The sequence below is a fragment of the Branchiostoma belcheri genome, unplaced genomic scaffold, assembly GCF_001625305.1.
Source record: "Branchiostoma belcheri isolate BF01 breed outbred unplaced genomic scaffold, Haploidv18h27 scaffold9, whole genome shotgun sequence".
In the NCBI taxonomy this organism is placed as follows: Eukaryota; Metazoa; Chordata; class Leptocardii; order Amphioxiformes; family Branchiostomatidae; genus Branchiostoma; species Branchiostoma belcheri.
The window spans coordinates 2,324,375-2,350,367 of record NW_017804575.1 but is presented as its reverse complement, the minus strand read 5'-3'; the positions used below and the strand labels follow the sequence as shown (position 1 = coordinate 2,350,367).

The 25,993-nt window shown below is 39.5% G+C and overlaps 1 protein-coding gene across 1 annotated transcript in view; it reads left to right on the top strand.

The window, feature by feature from the left end:
- The first annotated feature begins 904 nt into the window (after positions 1 to 904).
- LOC109487608 (gamma-aminobutyric acid receptor subunit alpha-6-like) overlaps positions 905 to 25,993 on the top strand; it is a 40,986-nt gene continuing 15,897 nt past the window's right edge. Inside the window, exons 1-5 of the mRNA XM_019791612.1 lie at positions 905 to 969; positions 3,115 to 3,257; positions 11,484 to 11,551; positions 13,741 to 13,961; positions 24,279 to 24,361. Of these exons, the coding sequence (XP_019647171.1) occupies positions 905 to 969; positions 3,115 to 3,257; positions 11,484 to 11,551; positions 13,741 to 13,961; positions 24,279 to 24,361 (580 nt within the window). The remainder of the gene's footprint in view (positions 970 to 3,114; positions 3,258 to 11,483; positions 11,552 to 13,740; positions 13,962 to 24,278; positions 24,362 to 25,993) is intronic.

Genomic DNA, 25,993 nt, shown 5'->3' with positions numbered 1-25,993 from the left:
ACCACTGTACACATGGCCACTGTTGTAATTGACGACAAACACAACATACATAAAGGATGGATAGGTAACCTAGAATTAAAATTCTGTTCTTTAGACTCAGAATTAGAGAAAAAGATCTGGGGAGCCTCCGTATGAAAAGCACATATAGAAGCACATATACTGGCACGGGTCTGTGAGAAAATTTCTGCTCGCTGGGCACGATTTGATTTATTAGATGACGCCAGTGTTACAGCCATTTTTCTCATCAGTAAACTCCACTGGGATGCTTCCTTACATTTGTCAAAAGTCATTAGCCACGTTAGGCCTTATCTCTCCGTTAAAGGTCGCCCCATTCTCCAGTTTATGGCCCTCAAACTGACCAAAAATACTCCCTATTTCCGTAAGCGAATGGTTGACCACAGATGAGATGAAGTTACGAATAACACCTTTTTGAGCTGGTAAACATTCCGTTTAGCCTCTAATCTTCCAAAGGCTTAAGATGAGCCGACGAGGTGGTCATCTTTGCTATATTTAGATGATTGGCGTAGTTGGACAGTCGGTTCAGTAGATAGAACTACCTTAGCTGATTTTTCATTGCACATTCACACACACACGCACACAGGTAGTTCTACTCGGTGGCATGTCCGCACTCCATTCAGAATAAGTGGATAGAATGGCCAGAGGCGCTTTTTTGTAACATCGCTCTCTCACGAGGATGGATCCCGCCAACGAAATCAAAACGCAATGGAGTGTGCAAGTCATGCTAGCGAAAAGAGGCCGTATATATCAAGGGACAGAGGAGTGTAGCAATTATTTACGCCAAGTCTGGTCTAGTATACGTACGCCATCTCGTACTGAATCCCCTGCACATGCGTACTTTTATGTTTTTCAGAAGAGATCTCTGGTAGGACGCATGTGTGGAAAGATGTCGGCCCCTCTGTGGTCTGTTGTGACCGTTTGCTGCGCCTTGATCGCACACTGGGACCTAAGGTAGGTGACTACATGATTGTACACACGTTCTGTTTCAATGAGGTTGATAATGCTGCACTGTAACAATCATATACCCTTTAGGACTAATTATAAGCACAGGCATAAACATACTACTAGTAGCAACGTGCGTACATTGAATGACAGGACTTGTAATGGTAATATAGGTTCTAAAACTACTACTTCTTCTGGTGTCTTGATGATGTTGTGTTTCAATAACGATAGATAATGCTGCACTACTGCACTGTACAATCATATACCCTATCTTACTAAGTACAGGCATAAACATACTACCAGTAGCAACGTGCGTACATTGAATGACAGGACTTGTAATGGTAATATAGGTTCTAAAACTCCCCTGACACAGAGTTTACAATCTTCTGGTGTCTTGGTGATGAGGAGTATGTTTCGTACAGTTGTGTATGTCAATGATGGGACCAGGTGTCCTATTAGGGTATCAGTGAACTTGTGTGTGATATAATCAAGCCTTGTCTCCATATCGCGTACGGTAAATCAGGCTGGATTAATTTCTGCGCATTGTCTGATCCAGGCAGATTACCAGTCACCGTGTCCTGTGGGGCTTCAGCTAAGTACAATCTAGCGAAGGGCCTGGTGGTGCATTGATTAGATGTGATGTAATGTCACCTTCCACATCATGCGTATCTACTACCACAGGATATGGGTAGTTAGGATGCTCAGTACAGCTAGTGAACATGCTGATAATGATATGATATGAATCTTTATTGCATGTTCTTGCCCAGATGGGCTAAATGCACAAATGTGACCAAATGTGGTCGAGAGGATAAAAAATATGAGTATATTGCATACTGGAACGCTATATTCTAATGAATGAAAGACCTTTATAGTACATTTTTGCGAACTAAGTACAGATCACGGCAAATAGCGATGGCAGACTGAATATATGCTGGTTGAGCAAATTTATCATATATGGAATACAAGAGTTCTGGTATCTGTTGGTTCTAGTGGTGGGAATGTCTAGTTTGTGACCGTTGCGGGTCACTCTGCCAGAAATCTGGGCCCTGTGTAGCGGCAGCCAGGCTCTAAAATCTAAGTTCATCAGGGAACGAGCAAACTTAACACTGCACGAAATCAGCTAATTAAGCAGTCTTAAAGCATGCTTAAAGGTTCCGTTTTGGCACTCTTTAAGCAAATTTAAGCAATCTTTACGCGTGCTTAAATATTACTTTTAAGCTAGCTTTAAGTTTGTGCGTAAAGTGCTTAATGGCACTCTTTTAAGCAACATTTAAGCACCGTAAAGTGAGCTTAAATATCAATATTTACGCTACATTTAAGCGTCTTGAAGTGTCCGTAAATCCGTACAGGTAAGATGTTACTGGCGAACTCTTGGTTAAGTGGGTGGGGGATGGTACGTTACTCTCCCCGTGACTGCCGGGTATTTACCACTAATCATTCTCAAGAAGTGCTTATGGAGGCAAATTGCAGTAACCGTGCCTTCTCTGAGAGGATTTTCCTTGGATTACGCACCAAACGCCTGCATAGGTGGATTTCCCAATAAATCTGTTAAGGTATTGACTAGAACCACTTGAAGAACTGTCTATAGATGCGCCCAAAAGCAGTTACTCAAGCAACTGGATATGATTTTGGAATCAATAGTTCGTGCTTATAAACCTGCATGTCTCCTCTTGTCTCTTATTGTCACTGACGAAAGGTAGTGGTGGATGCTACCTGAAACGTCTGACCGTTTCCAAAATCATATCCAGTTGCTTGAGTAACTGTTTTTGGGTGTATCTTACCTGGACGTCTAACCTTCACCGACACGGTCTAGATGCATCCACGGTATTCAATATTTCTCCTCCGGTCCTGCTGTAAACTATTTACTAACGGTATTGAAATCAGTTGAACAAGTGGAAAGAAAAGTGAACAGCAATAGGCGCTTATCATTGTCTAGTACAATCCATTATGAAATGGTGCTCATTTTCAATCATGTTTGGATTCAAAACATGTCGACCTCGGCGATCTCTCGGCGCTCTCTCCGCGCTCTCTCCGCGCTCTGACCAATTTCAGGTCGCAGAGAGAGAGCACGGTGAGAGCTCCATCCTAGTGGAATGGGGGGCCTTACTGCATACTTCCACAGCGACTGACCCATCGTTCTCTCTCCCTCCCCAGCTCGGCGCAGTTGTTGAACCTGACCGCTGCCAACTCTACCGAGTCCCCGTCCACCGAACCCCGGTCTCTCCAGGAGAACATCACCAGTATTCTGGACGAACTTATCGACGGGTACGACAACAGGATCCGGCCTGGGATAGGCGGTACGTACTTTTTTCTATAATGTTCTAACGCAAACAATAGCCTGGGTTGTAACATTACAATAACACTACTGGCTAATTGAAGTCTTCATCGACAACGATGGACAATTAAGACTGGCTAATCATTGGTCAACAGCAACTGCAAGGTTATAGCTATATAACTACATGCAGAAGTCCTGGTGGTGGAAAGAAGATGCCAGTGTACTCTTGTTTTGAATGACTGGAGGTTGTTGTAAGTGATCAGGCCGGCCACGTCAAGATGCCGAAAATGGGTAAATATGTCTGTTGTCATGCCTGAACGTGGATGACAGATAAATGTGAAAAGAGAAGACAAGGAAAGGATCTGATTTATTAAATCGAAATTTATTGAATCTGAATCGAAAGAACTCTTGTTTAACAACATTTATGACCTCAAAATTTGAAAATACAGAAACCCTTTTTTTAGCCCGTCTTGTTTTTTTTCGCATTAGATTTGGAGTCTGCGGAGGATGTCATCCATAAAATATACTTGCTGTGGCCTTACTTCAACGTAAACACCTGCGTTAGTTAACACCCATGCCCAGTGCTCTAATCTAATCTAACATTGATAAATGGGGATAAAATAGAAGGGGATAAGAATGTAAAGATTTCTTGTAACAAAGCTGTCTATTATCATGAAAGTTCATCTGTTTTGGTAGTTACATTTTTACAGTTAAAACTTCATATCCAACACCAAAAATTCTCCCACCTAGAGCTTTCGACCAGTCACTCTGGTCTTCCTCAGTAGACTGACCCAGTGAGGCTTGTCACTTGGCTTCTTTGAAGTGTGACGTCAACACTGGGTCAAAGGTATCTGGTAGACGATGTCGGCCCCCGTCGCGGTTAAGTGAAGGGTGATGGGCCCTGATGTAAGCAAATAGCCTCATTCCCCCTCTCAGGAAATAGTCTTGTTGTTTGCCGAAGGAAAGCATATTGTTTTTACTCAGTTTCTTCCTCCTCTTCTGTTCCAAACACTAACCTCTGACCTGGCCAATGACATGATTTGTTGACGTCTGTCACCATGGTGACTGGTGCTAGGTTACATAATGTTGCAATTTCATGGTCTGCTCTGCTCCTGTCACCACATACTAATAGTACATATATGTGAATGTGTTTGAGTAAAAATTAAAAGGGCAGACCATGTCCGAAGGTAAACATTATGCATTTGCTTTGCAAATGTTACTTCTCTAGTTCAGTTGCCTATTCTTAGGGTTTCATCTTCCTCCCACATACCCACCCACCCACCATTCTGCACAGATGTAGACGTTATATCTCCCACAGGAGGATAAACTTTCTGACTCTACTCCCACGTCCACAAGCTGATGCGATCAAAAAGTTGCCGAAAAGTCTGTACAAACATGACGTGATGCTCCCTTTGGTTTTACCACATATTGGAATAGATAGCCACCACGGATTTCGTATGGATTTTGCTCATTGTAGCATCAATCTCAACATTATGGTGGGCTTTGGGATGTCATGGCTAAATAAAATACGTCTGGTCTTTGCAATTTTTTGCTTCTCGTCGATGATTTTATACATGTATATAAGGCCAGTGCACAAAAATTCAGGTAAGATATGTATTACATCTAGAGCTGTGTACTTAAAAAATTCAGGTACAGGTACATGTGCATGTACATATACATGTACATGTACCCTAAAAATCAGCCCAGGGCCCTTCCAGTAACCATTTTCCGTCAGAATTTTGGGAATTTTTGCTCAATGAGGGTCAATAAACATTGGGATAGTTTGGTTTCAACTCAGTACGTAGATAAATGGATAGAATATTGGCTTTGAAAAATCGGGTTTCCAAGCCCTAAAAACTGCACTGGATGCCTTTTTTAAAAAGTGTTTCAGACGTTTTGTAGAACAATATAGTAGTGTTACCAATAGACACTTGTGTCGAACCCAACGTACCACATCATGACAGCTGGTGGTATATCGACTGATCTCTCTGTGGCCTTTGGAGTCACCGAAAATTGTTTGAAATGGACCCGCAGTGCACAACCTCCCACCTATGTACCTGACTGATCGATAGTATATTATTACAGGTCTTCACATAATGTAAAATCGACTACGTGCATTTGTTCTATGATGTGTAATTTCCGTATGGCATGCATCGAAGAGGTTGGGTACCCCAGGCGTGCCTGTGTGATACGATACAAGTATAGAAAACTTCTATCTATCCACTTAGTAAGATTGCTTATTTAGCAAGATAGCTAATTTAGCACATACATACATAATGAAAAATTATACAAAATAATACAAAAGAAATAAATGTGCAAGGGCAGGAAGAAAAGCCGCAATTGCTTATTTAAAGTCCTCCTCTTCATGATTTTACAATTTCTACAGTTGTTGAATGAAATATAAATCATCATCATCATCATCATGCCTCCGGATTATACTAATCCGGTGAGGTACACTTGATAAAGTTACTCCAGTATGTCCTGTCTCTCATAGCGGACACTAATGCAGACCCTGCGAGACCAGTGTCTCTCTCTAGCATGGACAACAGTGTAGTATAAGCACGTCCCACTCTAAAATAAGTATAAACAACAATGGAGAAGTAATAAAAAGATTTTAAAAAACAAGAAGAATGAAAAAATGGATTAATTTAACAAAATAATTAAGTTTATCATAAGTAACAAAATACGGCGAGCCAAACTAGATAAGTAGGATTGGCTAATTTAATGATTTGCAAATTTCGGCCGTTTAAAAAGAAACGTTTTCAACCATACTGTAAAACGTACAAAATGAGCAAAAATATACCGTAAGTTGCAATCAAATATATGAAAACGATACAAATGTCGTAGAATGCCAAAATCAAACGAAAAAAAGACAAAATGTAAAGAAATTACATGTAATTTGGATAACTATGAAGAGAGGAGACAAGAAAAGGCTCTGATTTAATGTTTTGTTTCTTACATTGATGCAGTGATATGTGATGCTGCCTGTGTATATGTGATGTTCCCACTGAATTAAAACCATTTATACAATGATTGAATCAAAACTGTAAATTGTAGGAACCTCGTTTTTTCGCCCGCTCGCATTAGATTCGGAGTCTGTGGAGGATGTCATCCATAAAATTTACTTGCTGTGGCCTAACTGCTGAAAACATCGATCAATAATATCACATTTCAGAGTAAAATGTGTCTTTGCCAATACATTACATTGTACATCATCTGGAATAATCTGTTAAAATTTCTCCATCGGTTGCGATTCAATTCATTAACATAAGACCTTTCGCCCCGACCCCACCTTTTGACCGTTGTAATTTAAACTTTATCACCAGAGGGTATGTAATTCACTAAGGCCACACAAATTTAATTGGTTGTTTCTCGGATTTTTTCAGAAAAAAATATGAAGCGACAGGGCGAAAAAAACAGGCCAAGGCAACCCATCTTAGCCGGAAATGTTACAATATGAACCATGAGGTCAACATACCAGGCTGGTACAATAGATTTTGAACTTTCAATAAAACAATATTGTATTGTTACATTGAAAAACTTTAAGAACTACACAGAGCATCTCGCGGCACATCTAAGCAGTGCATCTACATCTACACATCTTTCCAGGGCAGCTAGTTACCCACAAAGAGCATCTACACATCTATATAATCAGTTTATCATCTATACATCTACATATCTGCTCAGCATATCTACACATCTACTAAGCGTATCTACACATCTGATCAGTGCATCTACATCTATACATCTTCCCAGGGCATTTACCCGTCTATAAAGAGCATCTACTCTTCTACTCGTATATAATCAGCGTGCCTATCTATACATCTACACATCTATTCAGTATTTTAAGTATCTACATATTTATAGCTACTCAGGGCATCTACACACCATGTACATCTACACATCAGCTTGAATATACATTGTGTGTACATGGCCAGGTTTGGGGCATGGTTTTCAATAGTATGGTTTTCAATAGAAAGTGTCATCTTTGCCTGTGAACTGTGCCAAGCGATCTGTGACGCTGGACAGAAAACGGCCTATTTCCAGCAGAAAGAAACTGCTATGTGACTAGTTTCATGCCGAAATGTGTCTCGAAAAGGAATTGTCTCCTTTTCAAAACATATATCCAGGCGTCTATGGGTTATTCAGTGTATAGGGACTGAAATGATGGATCCAAATCTGTATCTGTATCATTCTGTATTAGTATAGCCTGTATAACCAACCCTCGGCGTAACTCACCAGCTTCGCAGGCACGCGGCGCGGCGGCAGCTAGCTATATCACACCGAACGACTTGTTACACTCATTTGATTGCAGGAGTTGTTTAAAGCTTTCTAGTGATGATGCCCCAACTGTGCTTGGTGGCAACGAGTTCCAGTCTACGATAGTTCTGGGGAAGTACGAGTTTTTGAACACCTCAATTCTTGGTTGATAACTCTGATATTTGAAGGCATGGCTGTTTCTTGTTCTTTTCTGGGCTGGTACGTCCACCAGTTTATTAGTCATTTTGTACATCATGCACAGTCTGGACATTCTTCGTCTGTCTTCAAGCGGCCCCCAGTTTCCTTTCATTTCCGTTACACTAGCACCCCTTTTGAAAGTTGTTCATGCAGAATCTTGCAGCTTGGTTCTGTTCTAAAATCTGCTACTAACTTCTGTTGGATAGTCACACGGTCACATAAACCTATTATCGGACTAAAAGGTAACGTTTGGAAAGAAATCATCATGTTTACCTTCACATGGTCCACTTACAAACTTACTGCTTTGTTTATTCTTACTCAAACACTTGTTTAAAGCTTTCTAGTGATGATGCCCCAACTGTGCTTGGTGGCAACGAGTTCCAGTCTACGATAGTTCTGGGGAAATACGAGTTTTTGAATATCTAAATTCTTGGCATGACTGTTTCTTGTTTTTGTCTGGGCTGGTATCAGATATTACCTTACTATACAGGAAACGCCTGAGGTGATTTCACTTACTGCCATCCCTGGAGGATTGGGTTTAAGAGTCTTGCTATTTGGATACATCCCAGAAAAGCACATAAACCTGGAATAAGGGCACATAAAAACGGCTTCTGCAGTACACGACAAACCCATGAATCACAGGATCTAGGAAAAACTAGATACGATCTAAAAATGCACGTATGGAACAGCTCTGGGCGATTATCTTGTATGACATGTTTCATATCCAGGCCTGTCCAACGGTGATTCGACTGTCCAGGTTGTCTTATAGCACCGCTTTACGTAATTGTCAAGGGTATTCAATGGGAACTCGAACTGACAAGTCGTCGTTAGGATGGATTAACATGCCAGAAACATTGAAAATATGCTAAAAGTACACCGAAAAATTATTCCCTATTGCCTATCCCTGAGGCCAGTATGCACCACCACTGAGAGGACATATATCAGGAGTACACTTGTAATTCCAAAACCTTCGCAGAGTGTATGTTAAGGGATATATCAGAATGTTTCCTAACATGAAATTAAAGGCATCCAATGCGATTTCAGGGCAGCAAAACTGGAAATATTCTAAAGAAGGCAATCTTTGTGGTACTGACACATACCGCTTCGCATTAGCACATTTGAGTCAGCATTCCATACTTTGGGCTTTTATAACTGCAGAAACAAGTCCCAAGATGAGTCCTTTATTTTCTGGGTGGTACCCTAAAAATCAGCCCAAGGCCCTTCCAGTAACCATTTTCCGTCAGAAATTTGGTGATTTTTGCTCCACGAAGGTCAATACACCTTGGGACAGTGTGGTTTCAACTCAGTATGTAGAATATTGGCTTTGAAATATCGGGTTTCCAAGATTTAAAAACTGCACTGGATGCCTTTATGTAACGCACTAAAATGTCTCCTCTATGTATAGCCTACTATGGCCTCAGCTGAAGCCTACGGTGAAAATAATGTCCTTTACCTTATTCATCGACCACAAGTGGCGAAGTTATACTACTTATATATTGACCGTTTTCTCAGTGGGTGACAATCAATAGTGTATCGGTATCTAGTTTTTATCACAAACCATTCAACTGCATCGATTTTGTAATCTGTTATACGTGTTGGAGCGATAATAATCGGTTTAGAATGTGTTATTAGAAAAGCACAGACATTTTCATTTATTTATTTATTTATTCAGCTTTACAGAAATTAAAATTCTGAGAGGAGCCGGCAACCGGAACATAGAGTTCCTCTACTAGGCCGACTCCTATAGAAAGATAGAAACAAAAACAAACAAACAAACAAACAAACAAACAAGCAACAATTCAAAATGATGATAACAAACCTATAAGCACCTAACAAACAAGAATTCGGAGATCTCATACCTCCATGAAATATATGAGTTTTTCTAAATGTTTTTACACCGTACACTACAGTACAGAACAAAATAACACAGGTTTTTGTTTTCAAACCTTTATTTGTCCTGAAATAGGTCAGGCTGTAATAGATATTGTACAAGTAGCCTTTTCCATAGGGAGAACCTCGTTAATCATCCCCCGCTGCCTCCACACGTGTGCTGGTGTTTTGTTGCATAACCGCACATCTGTTTTCCCTGCCTTGCAAAAAGAAGTTATGCTGCAGTACCAAGGTCAGCCACCAGGAGGCCCATATTTGAGCTTGACCTTTGGCTTCCTAAGACCTACCAGCATACCAAATATCATCACAATCCATAAAGGCGTTCTGAAGTTATGCTGACTACAAATGTGCGGAAACACACACACACACACACACACACACACACACGCGCGCGCGCGCGCGCGCGCGCGCGCGCACACACGCACACGCATGCACACACACACACACACACACACAGAAACGCGCCAAAAACAATACCTCCATTATTCATGGAGGTAACAATACGTCGATAGTACCTGATCCAGTTATCTGTTGCCTCAGGCCGGACCCTTGTTCAGTAGACCAGAAGTCAACCTAGCCTTGGATTACGACTATAGGGAGCTGACAATGGGGGAAATTACCTGGTCCAGAAAATTACCTTAGTCTACAGCTGATTACTATCGCTATAAACATTACGGCAGAGGGTGAACCGCGATCGGAAAATGCACAAATTCCAGAGAATGGCCAGGCTCTGTTTTTTTAAAACTTGCACTCTAATTACCCAAAGCCTTCCATCCATTCCAATTAGTATCTCCACTTTTTGCACATATTGCTGCTAGGTAGGGAAGGTCTTGATTTCTTATATTCTGTATTATAGTACTGTACTTTCATTCGTAGCGAAGGGAAGATGACAGACTCGAGACGGTATTCGACCGGTTTCGACTTTAATTCAGTCTTTATCAAGAATCATATAGTACTGTACTTTGTAACCAGTTATAATATGTTATCTTTATTTCAGGTCTTGCATTTGTAGCAGATTTCTTATTTGCATATGTGGGTTATCTAATACCAGTGACCACTGCCTTCTTCGATAACCTGTGTCTTGACCTGTTGTCATTGCCAATAAAGAAAAAAAGAAAAAGAAAGGCTCTGTTCGTTTGAGTGCTTCAAAACCAATGTTTATTTTCGTAATGATGTCAGCTTAGTTTTAAAAATAAAGAATGAAAAAAAACGTATGGAATGCCTAATTGAATAGGAAATTTTGATGTCTTCCGGGAAGTATTTTTGGACTTTCCTTTTCCAGGACTGAAACAGGAAACACAATTTTTTCCTAGGCCTTACAAACAGCCTCCTAAGGCCACAGCACATGAATTTTATGGATGGCATACTCCACAGACTCCAAATCTAATGCGAGCGGGCGAAAAAACAAACAAGACGGGCCGAAAAAACATTTTTAAATTTTGACTCAATCATTGTACAAATGGTTTTGATTCAGTGGGAACATCATATATACACAGCCAGCATCACATATCACTGCATCAAAGTAAGAAACAAAACATTAAATCAGAGCCTTGTCTTGTCTCCTCTCTTCATAGTTATCTGCCATCCACCTTCCGGCATGGCAACAGATATCTTTGCCCATTTTCGGCATGTCGACCACTGTCAGAAGGCAACAAAATTTCTTGTTTTCTTTTTCAAAATCAGCCTAAAATCAATGCGCGCGCTGATGTCATCCATGAAAATTACTTGCTGTGGCCTAACTTCTGTAGACGGGCTGTTCCACTAGATGGTTTCTCTGTCAGCTGCAATGAGATGGCCTGGCCTGAATATCCGTTGCTATATGAAAAAGGGGGGCTCGAAAAATCGATAAGTTAATAGGATTCACATTGCCATTTACAATATCGTACCTTTTCAATTTCAGGTGGACCGACGGTGGTGATGACAGATATCTACGTCACAAGTATCGGTCCAGTTTCAGAAGTGGACATGGTAAGTGGTTACTTTACTTTGGGCTGTTTACTATTGGGAGCTGACCTAAAATATGCAAGGTTGTTTTTTTTGTATTACACTGCAAGTGATTGTCACTTTGTATTATGAACGACTACGCCACAATGAAGTGAAGGTGGAAATATATGTACATGTACAACCTATCAGAGTGGATAACCCTGTCTTATTGAAAAATTCAGTCTTTGAATGTCCGATCTGTATGTGACCAATAGCCTAGGTACAAACACTGACTACTACTACAGTTGTAACTTTGCTTTGATGCCGCTCAGATAGTTTCTTGTTTTTCTTTTTTGACTTAAGTCTCTAGGGAGAAAGGGATGGTTTAATCAAAAGTTATAATGGACGTTATTCGCTATTTTGCAGTTTCGGTGTTAACACGAAAACATTAAAGTTGTTATGTTTACCTTCGCAGAAGAAAAACATATTGTTTTTGCTCTGTTTCTGCCTCTTCTTCTTCTTCTTCTTCCTCTTCTTCTCCAAAAAAAGGTCAATGACCAAGACCAGACGTCTGTCACCATGGTAACTGGTGTTGGGTTACATAATGTTGCAAGTGCTATGCAGAACTGTGTTCAAGAAGGGCTGCATGGTCACCATATATGGTTTATATATATATATGAATGTGTTTGAGTAAAAAAAAACAAAGCAGTAGTTTGTTAAGGTAAACATGATGCATTTGCTTTGCAAATTTTACCTTTCTAGTTAATGTTACTTATGTGTAGATATATCGATTCTTAGATTATGAAAATTATTACGAAGAAACTTTCCATCTTTGACACTTCGCTGATGATCATATACTCCCATATAACGGGCACATAAACTCTATAATATGAGTCTGATCAGAGTTTGAAATTTCCCCCTGATCTTGTCAGCTTTGCGCCGTTAATCTAATGATGAGGGCGGCTCATGGTTCAGTAAGCTGCCGACCGTGCCGTATTGGAGAGGCACCCTCCTTCTGCATTACGCTAACGTGCGGTAAATTCTAATGAGTGATGCTTCTCCAAGTGCCAATTCCGCCACCTCGAGACCGTAAAAGAATCCGTCCATAAAAAATTCAGGGGTGAGCCTATAGGGCATAATCGCCACATTAAACGCTCGTCTGCCGCTATTAACGGCGGCGTTTTTGTGCTAATTCAAACGGGGGACAGTTTTAAGACGACGATAATTTCACCTCAAGCCTTGCGGTTTCATGCCCGTAGCCAGGACTTTGAATGCAGGGGGTTCTTCCTACTGCTTGAGGGACCAGCGAGCGCCACAGGCGCGAGGTTCCTAGGGGGGTCTGGGGGCATGCTCCATCTGAAAATTAAAAAAAAAATGAACCTTCTGAAATGGCATTTCCTGGAGGATTTCAGAGAAAAAAATCAGAGATAACTTTTTATTCAATGACAAAGTAGGCAGTTTTTATACGATTCCAGGCCCGCTGATGATACGAATCAGTCCATCTGAAGAGAAATCTTGGACCTTTAGATAAAAAGTGGACCAAAAAGTGGACGTTTGAGCCTTGTGGGGGAGTTCTTCCGAACCCCCAAACCCTCCATGGCTACGGGCATGGGTTTTACATCGTGGCCGGCTATCACTTCCAAAGGGTGCCCGGTTTGTTGAGCACCCTGTCATCATCATTTTGTTCGCATGAGTGCCACAGCTATATTCTAGGGATGTTATGTTAACTGTGATATGCCGTCACTCAACGGCATGATAAAGAACAACCTACCAAACAATCGGGAGATATTACTACTAATAAAACAGTATCATAGTCATTTAGTATCATATTCAGGTAAGACGTAAGCAAACGACAACAGTAGCCAAAGTATGCTAGCAATATCTATATAGCAAATGTGCTTAAAATTAATCTTTAGTGTAAAGAGGAGTATAAATCCCTCCCACTACAAAATTGCAACATGATGTAACCCAACACCAGTTACCATGGTGAGAGATGTCAACAGATCAGGTCATTGGCCAGGTAATAGGTCAGTGTTTAGTGCGGAAGAAGAAAAAACGTAGCAAAAACAAGTTTTCCTTCAATAATAATAATAATAATAATAATAATAATAATAATAATAATAATAATAATAATAATAATAATAATAATAATAATAATAATAATAATAATAATAATAATAATAATAATAATAATAATAATAATAATAATAATAATAAATGACTTATTTCTACAGGAGTACACGCTGGACTGCTTCTTCAGACAAACGTGGCAGGACACGCGGCTCCAGTTCAGAGGTCCCCCGAAGGAACTCCGCCTCAATAACGTCATGTTGGACAAGATCTGGACACCGGACACGTACTTCCGTAACGGCAAGAAGGCCATCGCACACACCATGACCACGCCCAACAAACTCTTCAGAATCCAAGAGAACGGCACAGTACTCTACACTATGAGGTACAGTGCTCTACAACATGTCACTTTGTTATAGAATGCAGATTGTATAGTAAGGCCACACCAATTTAACTTGTTGGTTCTCGAATTTTTTCAGAAAAAAATATGAAGCGACAGGGCGAAAAAAAATAAAAATAAGAACAGGTTTAGGCATCCTACTATAGCCCCAAGTGCTACGATAGGAGCCATGTAGTCAACACAAAATGCTGAGTTAATATTTAAAGAATGAATTTTGAACTTTTGATCAAACGACTGTATTGATAGATGGAAAAACTGTAACAACTAGGAAAAAAGGCCTTTCCTCAACTGTTTGGGGCAAGATATGAGTATACTTGATTTGATTCAGAACCAGAATTTTTTTTTGCAAATCAGAAAAAAATGAAGAGGCGAATCCGAGAACCAACAAATTAAAATGGTGTGTCATAAAGAGAGAAATGATCTGTATAGGCTAGGTTTGCACAAAACCTACTTCCTTACTTCATACACTTGAGCACTGTAGAAAAGTTCATATTCCTAATGTAACAAACCTTCCATCGAAAAACATATCTGTTCCTTCATCTCTGCTATAACTGAAAAGCGATAAGTTGAATTTATGTAATGATAGCTGGTTTTATTTTATATATATCTTTTCATCATGTTTTGTCTAGTACTTAGCCCAGTGTGGCAAAAATGTGCAGTAAAGGTCACCATTCATTCATTCATTCATTCATTCATTCATTCATTCATTCATTCATTCATTCATTCATTCATTCACTCACTCATTCATTCATTCATTCATTATTTTCAGGTGGCCTCAAAAAAACTGAAAAACGTTTGGTCTGCTCTGTTAATTCTTACTCAAACACATTCATATATATGGTCAGACAGGAGTCTAAATCCCTCCTGCTATAAAATTGCAACATGATGCAACCTAACACTTAGTCTAGTTACCATGGTAACAGACACAACATCGGTTCAGGTCATTGAGGTCACTGTTTGAAGAAGAGGAAACCTAACAAAAACAATACGTTTTCCTTTGGTAAACATAAATATACGCAAATGGTTCCTATTATCAATTTTTCAACGTTTTCATGCCTTGTTGTCTTTTATATCGGGTCCCGGTTTGGAAATGTGACGTCAGTATTAAGCGTGCCTTAACGGATTATGGCGTTCCACCTATGGGGTTCAGTTTGAATCGCACGCCAACAAAGATATATTTATGATTACCGAAGGAAAACAAATTGTTTTTGCTACGTTTCCTCTTCTTCTTCTTCTCCAAACGGTGGCCTCAATGACATGAACCTATGTTGTGTCTGTTACCATTATAAGTAGTGTTGGGTTACATCATGTTGCAATTTTATAGCAGGAAGGATTTAGACTCCTGTCTGACCATATATACGAAGGTGTTTGAGTAAGAGTCAACAGAGCAGATCATATGCGAAGGTAAACATGCATTTGCCTTGCAAATGCTACCTTTCTAGTTGTATAGCTACTTTCTTGTCCTAGTCATCAGTCAACTTTCTAATTATGTTCAGTTTCTAAGTTTCACTTTAAGCTACCAGTAGGAACCATAAAGTTACTACGTGTATCATGTCTTCAAACTTGCTTCAGTGGATTTCCCACATCTGTATTCTCTGGTGCTAGGTGTATTCACGAGAGAGCGCACAGACGGTGAGGTTTAATGGAAGATATGTATTTCTAGGGACGAACAACATCGTTGTCACAAGCAAAAGTGCTAGCTTGAATTCACTGCCAACGGCACAGTAACGATAAGTTATATCTCCATTTTCCATTGTACCAACATGCGCTTTTGTGTCTCAAAGTATATAGGAGTGATCTCTTGACGTCATATTCCATTAGTTCTATAAGGATGGGCACGGGACTGTAGATGTGTCGATAGAGGTCCATCTATCTATCAACCTTACAAAGTGTCACTGGTTACGACAGGTGTATCTAACTGTGTCCTGTCGCACATTCACACACTTTTGAAAAAGGGCGCCTTTGCTTTACATTACGAAGCATGTATAGTGGAGACACCGCTATGGCCACTATATTACTCACATCTTTACTTTTAACCTTTTATAAAAACCATATAAAGAAGGGAACAAAACGACTTGTAAGTGAAATGTAGCTCTTATTCTCGAGGGTGTGCTGGTGGGTTTGGGCGATCACCAAGAGTGTCACTCTAATTCCGTGTAAATTGTCCTAGTGTCGAAGCAAGTATAGTGAAGACAGCGTTATGGCCACTATATTTCACACATCTTTACTTTTTACCTTTTACAAAAATCACATAAAGAAAGATCTTTACTTTTTACTTTTTATAAAAACTGTATAAAGAAGGAAACAAAACAAGTTGTAAGTGAAATGTAGCTCTTATTCCCGAGGGTGTGCTGGTGGGTTTGGGCGATCACCAAGTGTCACTTTTAATTCCGTGTAAATTGGCCTGACATCCGTGGAGGAATCCAGTCATCTATGGCTCTCAGGTCGAATCGATTCCCGGCCAGCCGTGTGTGTGCTTAAAGCTTGACCTTGCAGCAGCGGTGAGGAGAAGTTGTATTATCGGTTGGTTTGTGCCTGACGAGGTCGGTTTCCTCACCGACAGGTTCCGGCTGATTAGGCGCGGCAGCTCGCACGATTGCCGCGGTACATGTCCTGGTGTCGGGCCGCCCTCGCCTTAACGGCGCTCACATCTCTCACTGGAACCGTGTCCCCATTAGAGCAGACATCCCATGAAATTACAGAACATCACAGGTACATTGAGATGCGATGGTTTGCCCGCTATAATGGTCTCAAGCACGCTGACGGATCACAGGCGAATAGAGCTCTGAGCCCAACAGCCCTTTACACGGCATAGCGGAGGTAGTCTACATACTACTAAATGTTCAACAAATATTGAGAGGTATTCGTCATGCGAACAAATGTCATTCGTATTGCAAAATCAATGTGGGTAAGGTCAGCTAAGTTCACGTTACCGAACCCCTAGGTTGTGGCATGGCAAGCAATGCAAGCTTTTTCGACGAGAGAGAGACAGAGAGAGAGAGAGAGAGAGAGAGAGAGAGAGAGAGAGAGAGAGAAGAGAGAGAGAGAGAGAGAAATAGAAAATGTTTTTTTCAACATAAAAAACCTCTGCAGCACAATTGCTGAATTGCGGTTTCCTTGCAAAAATACGTAGTTTAAAACTTATTAGCATTATACATTGCAAATAAGAATTAAAACAAGTCATAAATCCTATAAAATCACTACATCTATACAAAAAGAGGGATTTTAAAATTCAACGAATATATATACATTAATTGAACGGACTAGTCTAGTAAAATGTTGAAATTAATTCCAACACAAGGTTTCACAGAGATCAAATTTTCAACGAGCACTGTCGCCTTCATCAGGAGAATGAATGACCAATCACTTCAAAACGTAATCTCGCGAGAGTTACGGTTACAGACACGTGACCTTATTCACGCGAGACTTTAAGGATACGTGACGTCAGCAACTGTGATCAAAACTGAGCGGACTGATACTTTTGTTTCTACCACATACACTGCTCCGGGCTTGTTGTTTGACAAGAAAAACGTTTAACAAAGTTTGTTCAGGCGAAGATTGATGTGAAACCTGAGAGAATCCTCCGACAGAGACATGTTCCACCACACGAGCATCATTGATCATACACTGATCTGCCCATCTAAGCCTGCACTGTACATGTTATGCACAGAGCGTTTGATTCCTTCATCCACGTGTCGATCTCCATTACTGTTTCCACCAACTGCAACAAAACACAATTTAGGTAAAAGCTAAATTGAGAGTTTAGAAAATGCCTTTCCCCTTGGTTAGGATTTGAAGTCTGCCTTGACATCACAACTTTTTAAAGTAGGTTTTCTCTATGCACAGAGCGTTTGATTCCTTCACCCAAGTGTCGATCTCCATTACCAGTAGTGCTGTTTCCACCAACTGCAACAAAACACAATTTAGGTAAAAGCTAAATTGAGAGTTTAGAAAATGCTTTCCCCCTTGGTTAGGATTTGAAGTCTGTCTTGACATTACAACTTTTCAAAGTAGGGTCTTCTGTTCTATCTACACGATGCGCCGTGGGCGTTGTGTGCACTGAGAGTTTGTCTGTGTGGGGATGGAATCTTTCTTGCATGCCTTTAGCTATTTTGGAGGTCTAATTCTGGATGAAATTTTCCTGGTGGACCCATGATGCTGAGGTACATATACGTATGGGATGTATTTCAGGCTTTTAAGAGTAGCCTCGAGGTCCGCAACTTCACGGTCACATTTGTACTTGTCAATAAAATTGCAGCAAAGAAGCTTAATGAAATGTCTCTCATACCTTTGGCTATTGTCACAATTAATAATCCTGGATGTAATTCAAATGCAGGTATTTTTGACACAGACGAATGGTAGACGTATTAGCGACGCTGCAAGCGTTATCGAAATGTTCTGAGGCTCTAAATCATCGTGTACAGAGATGCGAGTTTACTTTTGCAAAAGGAGTCTGGACGGGAAAGATGGAAATTTATGGCAAAGATTTGTAGCAACCGGCAAATGCGTAGTTCGGTGAAGCTGGGTATTAGTGTGTAGTTTATACCGTTTACTTTTATCACAAAGGTAATAAATGGGTACTACCAGCGTTATCCGGTACATCTTAAAGCAGAAGTTTACCTTTGCCATATAGCAAAACTACTGCCGCTCAGTAAGACTTAGAAGCAGAGAATGGCAACTTGTTACGTGGTGTATATATATGTACTACTAAATACTATAAGCTAAGGATGGGCTAAATTTGTTTCACATCTAAGATACAAGGCGTTCTCTTCTGCTGAAAGAAGTAAAGGGATCTTGTATATGTATTCACCAAAGTTCTTTTACTTAAAGTCTACATTTTGTGATTGAAGCAACGGTGTATGTACTACTAAATACCACTAGCTAAGGCCTAGGATGGGATAAGTTTGCTAAATTTGTTTTACGTCTAGCATACACGGCGTTCTCTTCTGCTGAAAGAAGTAAAGCGTTCTTGTATATGTATTCACCAAAGTTCTTTTACTTATAGTCTACATTTTGTGATTGAAGCAACGGTGCATGTACTACTAAATACCATAAGCTAAGGATGGGTACTAAATTTGTTTCACATCTAAGATACAAGCCGTTCTCTTCTGCTGAAAGAAGTAAAGGGGTTCTTGCGTATGTATTCACCAAAGTTCTTTTACTTATAGTCTACATTTTGTGATTGAAGCAACGGTGCATGTACTACTAAATACCACAAGCTACGGCCTAGGATGGGATAATCTTTGCTAAATTTGTTTCACATCTAAGATACACGGCGTTCTCTCTTCTGCTGAAAGAAGTAAAGGGGTTCTTGTATATGTATTCACCAAAGTTCTTTTACTTATATAGTCTACATTTTGTGATTGAAGCAACGGTGTATGTACTACTAAATACATAAGCTTTAAGGATGGGCTAAATTTGTTTCACATATAAGATACAAGCCGTTCTCTTCTGCTGAAAGAAGTAAAGGGTTCTTGAGTATGTTTTCACCAAAGTTCTTTTACTTATAGTCAACATTTTGTGATTGAAGCAACGGTGTATGTACTACTAAATACCATAAGCTAAGGATATGGGATAATCTTTGCTAAATTTGTTTCACATCTAAGATACAAGCCGTTTTCTTCTGCTGAAAGAAGTAAAAGGGTTCTTGTATATGTATTCACCGAAGGTCTTTTACTTATAGTCTGCATTTTGTGATTGAAGCAACGGTGTATGTACTACTAAATACCATAAGCTAAGGATGGGATAAATTTGTTTCACATCTAAGATACACGGCGTTCTCTTCTGCTGAAAGAAGTAAAGGGTTCTTGTATATATATTCACCAAAGTTCGTTTACTTAAAAGTCTACATTTTGTGATTGAAGCAACGGTGTATGTACTACTAAATACCATAAGCTAAGGATGGGATAATCTTTGCTAAATTTGTTTCACATCTAAGATACAAGCCGTTCTCTTCTGTTGGAAGAAGTAAAGGGGTTCTTGTATATGTATTCACCAAGTTCTTTTACTTAAAGTCTACATTTTGTGATTGAAGCAACGGTGTATGTACTACTAAGCTAAGGATGGGATAATCTTTGCTAAATTTGTTTCACATCTAAGATACAAGCCGTTCTCTTCTGCTGAAAGAAGTAAAGGAGTTCTTGTATATGTATTCACCAAAGTTCTTTTACTTATAGTCTACATTTTGTGATTGAAGCAACGGTGTATGTACTACTAAATACCATAAGCTAAGGATGTCGGATAATCTTTGCTAAATTTGTTTGACATCTAAGATACACGGCGTTCTCTTCTGCTGAAAGAAGTAAAGCGTTTTTGTATATGTTTTTACCAAAGTTCTTTTACTTATAGTCTACATTTTGTGATTGAAGCAACGGTGTATGTACTACTAAATACCATTAGCTATGGATGGGGTAAATTTGTTTCACATCTAAGACACAGGTCGTTCTCTTCTGCTGAAAGAAGTAAAGAGTTCTTGCGTATGTGTTCACCAAAGTTCTTTTACTTATAGTCTACATTTTGTGATTGAAGCAACGGTGTATGTACTACTAAATACCATAAGCTAATGATGGGATAATCTTTGCAAAATTTTTTTTCACGTCTAAGATACAAGCCGTTCTCTTCTGCTGAAAGAAGTAAAGGGTTCTTGCGTATGTTTTCACCAAAGTTCTTTTACTACATTTTGTGATTGAAGCAACGGTGTATGTACTACTAAATACCATAATCTAAGGATGGGATAACCTTTGCTAAATTTGTTTCACATCTAAGATACAAGCCGTTCTCTTCTGCTGAAAGAAGCAAAGGGTTCTTGCGTATGTTTTCAAATAAGTTCTTTTACTTTTAGTCTACATTTTGTGATTGAAGCAACGGTGTATGTACTACTGAATACCATACGCTAAGGATGTGGGATAATCTTTGCTAAATTTGTTTCACATCTAAGATACAAGCCGTTCTCTTCTGCTGAAAGAAGTAAACGGTTCTTTCGTATGTTTTCACCTAAGTTCGTTTACTTAAAGTCTACACTTTGTGATTGAAGTAACGGTGTGTGTACTACTAAATACCATAAGCTACGGATGGGGCAATCTTTGCTAAATTTGTTTCACATCTAAGATACAAGCCGTTCTCTTCTGCTGAAAGAAGTAAAGCGTTCTTGTATATGTATTCACCAAAGTTCTTTTACTAAAAGTCTACATTTTGTGATTGAAGCAACAGTGTGACTGTCAGCATACAACCTCACCAGCTTGAATTCTTTTCTCTTCGCATGGAAAAGAGAAGCAGTGCTTTATATTGGGTGGCGCTCTTGAAAAAGCTTACGGGTATATCCTGGGATATATAGCCATTTTATGGTCTGCCGTTAACTGTAAGGAAAAGTTCCAAAATAGCCTTTGTGACTTTGTTGCAGTAAGCGGGGAATGTATTATTGGCGTGGTGGGGAGGAAATGGGGTGGAACTGCCTGAAGAGGATAACTTTGTTCCGAGAACAGCTTCCCTGTCACCCAGGGTTAAACTACCGCGGGTTGGCGCGAAGTTGGGCGGTCACAGCGCTCTTCTGGTCTGGCGTTACGGCGATACCGCTTTGACACACACACACATATGGAGATTAATAGCCCACATTCAATTTGGGTAAATGCTATCACAGAAACGAGCCTCTGCATTGAGAACAGCCCTACTGGCGTGCCTTTGCATGCACCTACCCAGCTCACTGTGTGATTAATATATACACAGGCGTACCCATACCTCACTAGCAGCTAACGCCATCTGCCTATGATTATAATTTTGTAAGGTTCATGTAATTTGTTCATTGCGCTTTTATCCCCGGCTTGTGGATTGAAATTAATGGGCCGTATCGGTCCCTAAGCGACACCAGAGAAGGACTTTTAGAGTTGACTTGATGCACCGTCACGTTCTAACGTGGTCCCACGCGCCACATTAATGTCAAAGTAGGGCACGTACAGAATGGTCGCAAAGACGCCGCGGGTGTATGATAGAATATGCCTGCCTGCTCCTAATGCCATGCCTTTTGATGACAACATCCATTTTTAAGACTTCTTTTACTTAGAACTTACCTAACAAAGAGGTCTAGAATATCAAAGACATTCCAGCACAGAGTCCTTAGAGGAGGTGTCGTTTAAGACCCCATTTAAAGAACCATTTATCTTTCCCGAGGTGTGCGCAAAAAAAACAGGACAGCCTGCAAATGTACATTGAATTCATTAATTTTTTTTCATTGTTTCCCATCAATCGCGTTTATCAGTGTGTGATGAAAATCATTGCATTTGCACGTCTGTAAAATATGTAAAAACAACATATGTAAAAACAACATATAATATCAATATAGATGGATCTAAAATCTGCGAAATTGAAAATTTGGCAACGGCAACCTGTTTGTATAATGCAATCATCAATCAAGTTGCAGTAACGTTACACCGCAACATTTGCAGTTGGAACAGGCTAGGATTACATTGGCGATATCAATGAGACGGCAGTTGACCATTCTGATGTAACTGACATCCCTTAGGCCACAGCAAGTAAATTTTATGGATGACATCCTCCCCAGACATAATGACGAAGCTACCTTACAAAGATTAACGAAATATCAGAGATTTCTGACTTCCGGAACTTGAACGTTTGGCAACATCAACCTGTTTATAAAGTAATCAACAATCAACATACAGTTTAGGCGATATCGATGATATTTCAGTTGACCTAATAAATACCCAAAGAAATCATATTTTTAGTCTTACAAAAACTATGCAGTTCTCTACTTCCTGAATTTCCCTATGTCGGTCAGGAATTCTTGTTATCTACGGGCCAGATTCTGAGACGGTTAACCTCATGCCATTCTGCCTCTCAATCTTCCCCCACCCACGTGTTGTCAACCTAATCTGTTCGGACAAACAGACAAACTCACAACTCAGCCAGCTAAAGCAATTATTCCATAACCGGAAGTAAAACGTCATGTTTATTTGCTAAAATGGTTTATGAACATGATACTCGTCTAAGACATATATCTTACCAGCACGCCAAACTATAGCATAATGACAAGGAGACATGGAAAACATTGCCTTTTGGTTTGAGTTCCTCTGCAACGATGTACCAGCTCATGAATGATAACTAGCTCATCATGTGCCGGCGTCCAAGACAGAGAATGGTGATCAGAGAAAAGGCACATCAATCAATAGTTCGTGTTTATAAACCTGCATTTCTCCTCTGGTCTCTTAGTGTCACTGACGAAAGCTAGTGGATATACTACCTGAAATGTCTGACCGTTTCTAAAAGCATATCCAATTGCTTGAGTAACTGTTTTTGGTGTATCTTATTACCTAGATGTCTAACCTTCACTGACGTGCTTATAAACCTGCATTTCTCCTCTTGTCTCTTAGTGTCACTGACGAAAGGTAGTAGATGCTACCTGAAACGTCTGACCGTTTCCAAAATCATATCCAATTGCTTGAGTAACTGTTTTTTTGGCGTGTCTTATTACCTGGATGTCTAACCTCCACTGACGTATAATGGTAATCAAACTTATTAAACCCGACAACCGCAGGCAATCGAGTCTGGAAACAATTGTCTGTAAAGTTAATTACGTTTCTCTCATAATCATAGTCGTAAAACATATTGCCATCTCAGCATGATAAGCAAAACTTTCTGGTGCAAATTGGAATGGGATTACAACACGCTGCTTTTCTCTAATAAAGTTTGCCACGACGGGACGAATATCTTCGTGTTATGCTACAAATCAGCCTGATTGAGACCATAAAAGAAATATGACCTGAAAGATGTAATTATCATGAGCACCACAAACTATCAGAATTTCAGTTGATGACCTGTGTGACAACGGCAGAGTCTGTGACATCCAAAGTTATTTTTACTTAATCGAATTATTAGAATTCTTACATCGTAATTACTACACATGAAGAGATAGATACAGTATACAATCAACTAAGGCTAATCATGAGTTTCGGCATTTTTTCTAATAACAAACAGTATTTTATGTATTTACCTATCATTGCATTGAATCTGTCGATATCATCGAATCTGTTGAAATCTACTGTGCTAGATTCGACAACTGAAAACAGCTTATTACGTAAAACATCATATCAAGAGCATTTCGTGATAAAGTGAAATTCATCTTCGATTTGCTTGGGACAAAAAGGACAGAACCTTTGGTCAGGGGCTGTGTTATCTGCCTGTTTCTATTATTTGGGCTTGCTGATTCTTAACTGAGTATAGCTATATATATTCTTAATTGAGTATAACAAAATACCCACACACACATCTTATCTCATCTACCTTTCCTTCCAGACTGACCATCCACGCTGAGTGTCCGATGATGCTAGAAAACTTCCCGATGGACACCCAGGTCTGCCCGCTACGCTTCGGATCTTGTAAGATTCTAACTGCACTACTCTCTTATGCTAATGCTGAGGTCACATTTCCAAACCGGGGCCCGGGCGGGCAGTCTTATGGAACGAAAAGTATGATATAAAAAACAACAAAGGACAAAAAAAAATATGTGAACTATTTGCGCATATTATTGATATAAATTATTGATTTTTCGTTAATCGTAACAGCCCGGCCGGGCCCCGGTTTGTAAATGTAACCTCAGCTAAAGTAATATATCCGTGCCGGAGCCCGGCCGGGTTGTTTGCATGACCAAAAACTAAGCAGTTCAGTTCAAGAATACATATAAATTATAGCTTTCATGATTCCTTTTTAAACGTTTTTAATAATCATTGTAATAATTATTGGAAATTGTGACTGAAGCTTTAGTTTACTTTTATTGTGAGGATAAAGAACTAAAAATAATGGAGCAACTGAATATTTTGTCCAGAATTATATGCATTCTCCAATGTTGAACATCTGTCACCAAAGTTGTGATAACAGAGAAGTTTATTGCAAATTCGTGCCCGGGGGCTAATTGCAAATTACAAACATAAAAGAACATTGAAACAAGAGTATAAAATAACTAAAATCTACATGATAAAAGGTAGTTGTCTAAAGCTATAGGTATATCTAAAATTATGTCTAAGGGGTTTGACCTCTCTTTATTAGACCATGGAAGACGTTCTGTCCCACCTTTTCTAAAATTAGTGGGTTTTGGGAAGTTAAAAGAAGAATATTTTTTTCTTAGTCTGTATGTTTAGTAAAATTGGGATAAATTGTAGAAGTTTGAATAGTCAACTCATTTCGAGCGTTGCTATGAAAGGAACAATTTGAGGTAAAGTGTATTTCGCGTTCCACAGCCTTTGCATTACAATATTTACAAATAATATAATGACAAAAGCATTTTGTCAACATGAGTTGCTGTCACCCGTGTACACTACCAAAAATGTTTTTTTCTTATTTTTCTTATTTTCTTATGTTGAGAAATATTTTCTTGTCAGGAGGGATTTTCCAGAAAATTCATGAAAAAAGTAACATTCTTCAAAGATTTTGTATGTTGATTCTTACACAAAGAATTTTATTCTTCTTTTTTTCTTAAGAAAAGAAAATATTTCTACTATCTACACATGTGTTTCTTGAATTTTCTTGCTACGGGGATTCTTTAATTTCTTGTTCAAAGAATAATTTTCTTGCTACAAGATACATTCTCTTTGTACCAGGAAAAAACAAGAAAAACAAGACAAAAGATACAAAACCGGAAGTTCTGCTGCAGTACCAAGGTCATCCACCAGGAGGCCCATATTTGACCTTGACCTTTTTCTCCTAAAACTACCAGTATACCAAATATCATCACAATCCATAAAGGCGTTATGAAGTTATGCTGACTACAAATGTGCGGAAACACGAACACACAGACACACACACAGACACGCCAAAAACAATACCTCCATTTTTCATGGAGGTAACAAGAAAAAGCATTTTTGGTAGTGTATGCAAGCTGCAGGAATGGCCGTACATTAGATGTACAGATTAACGTCCCTGCTTACCTAATGATCATTACTGCACGTCAATCACCTCCATAATGAGCGTTACTCGTGATGTTACAGCAATGATGGAACAGCCACAGAGCTAAT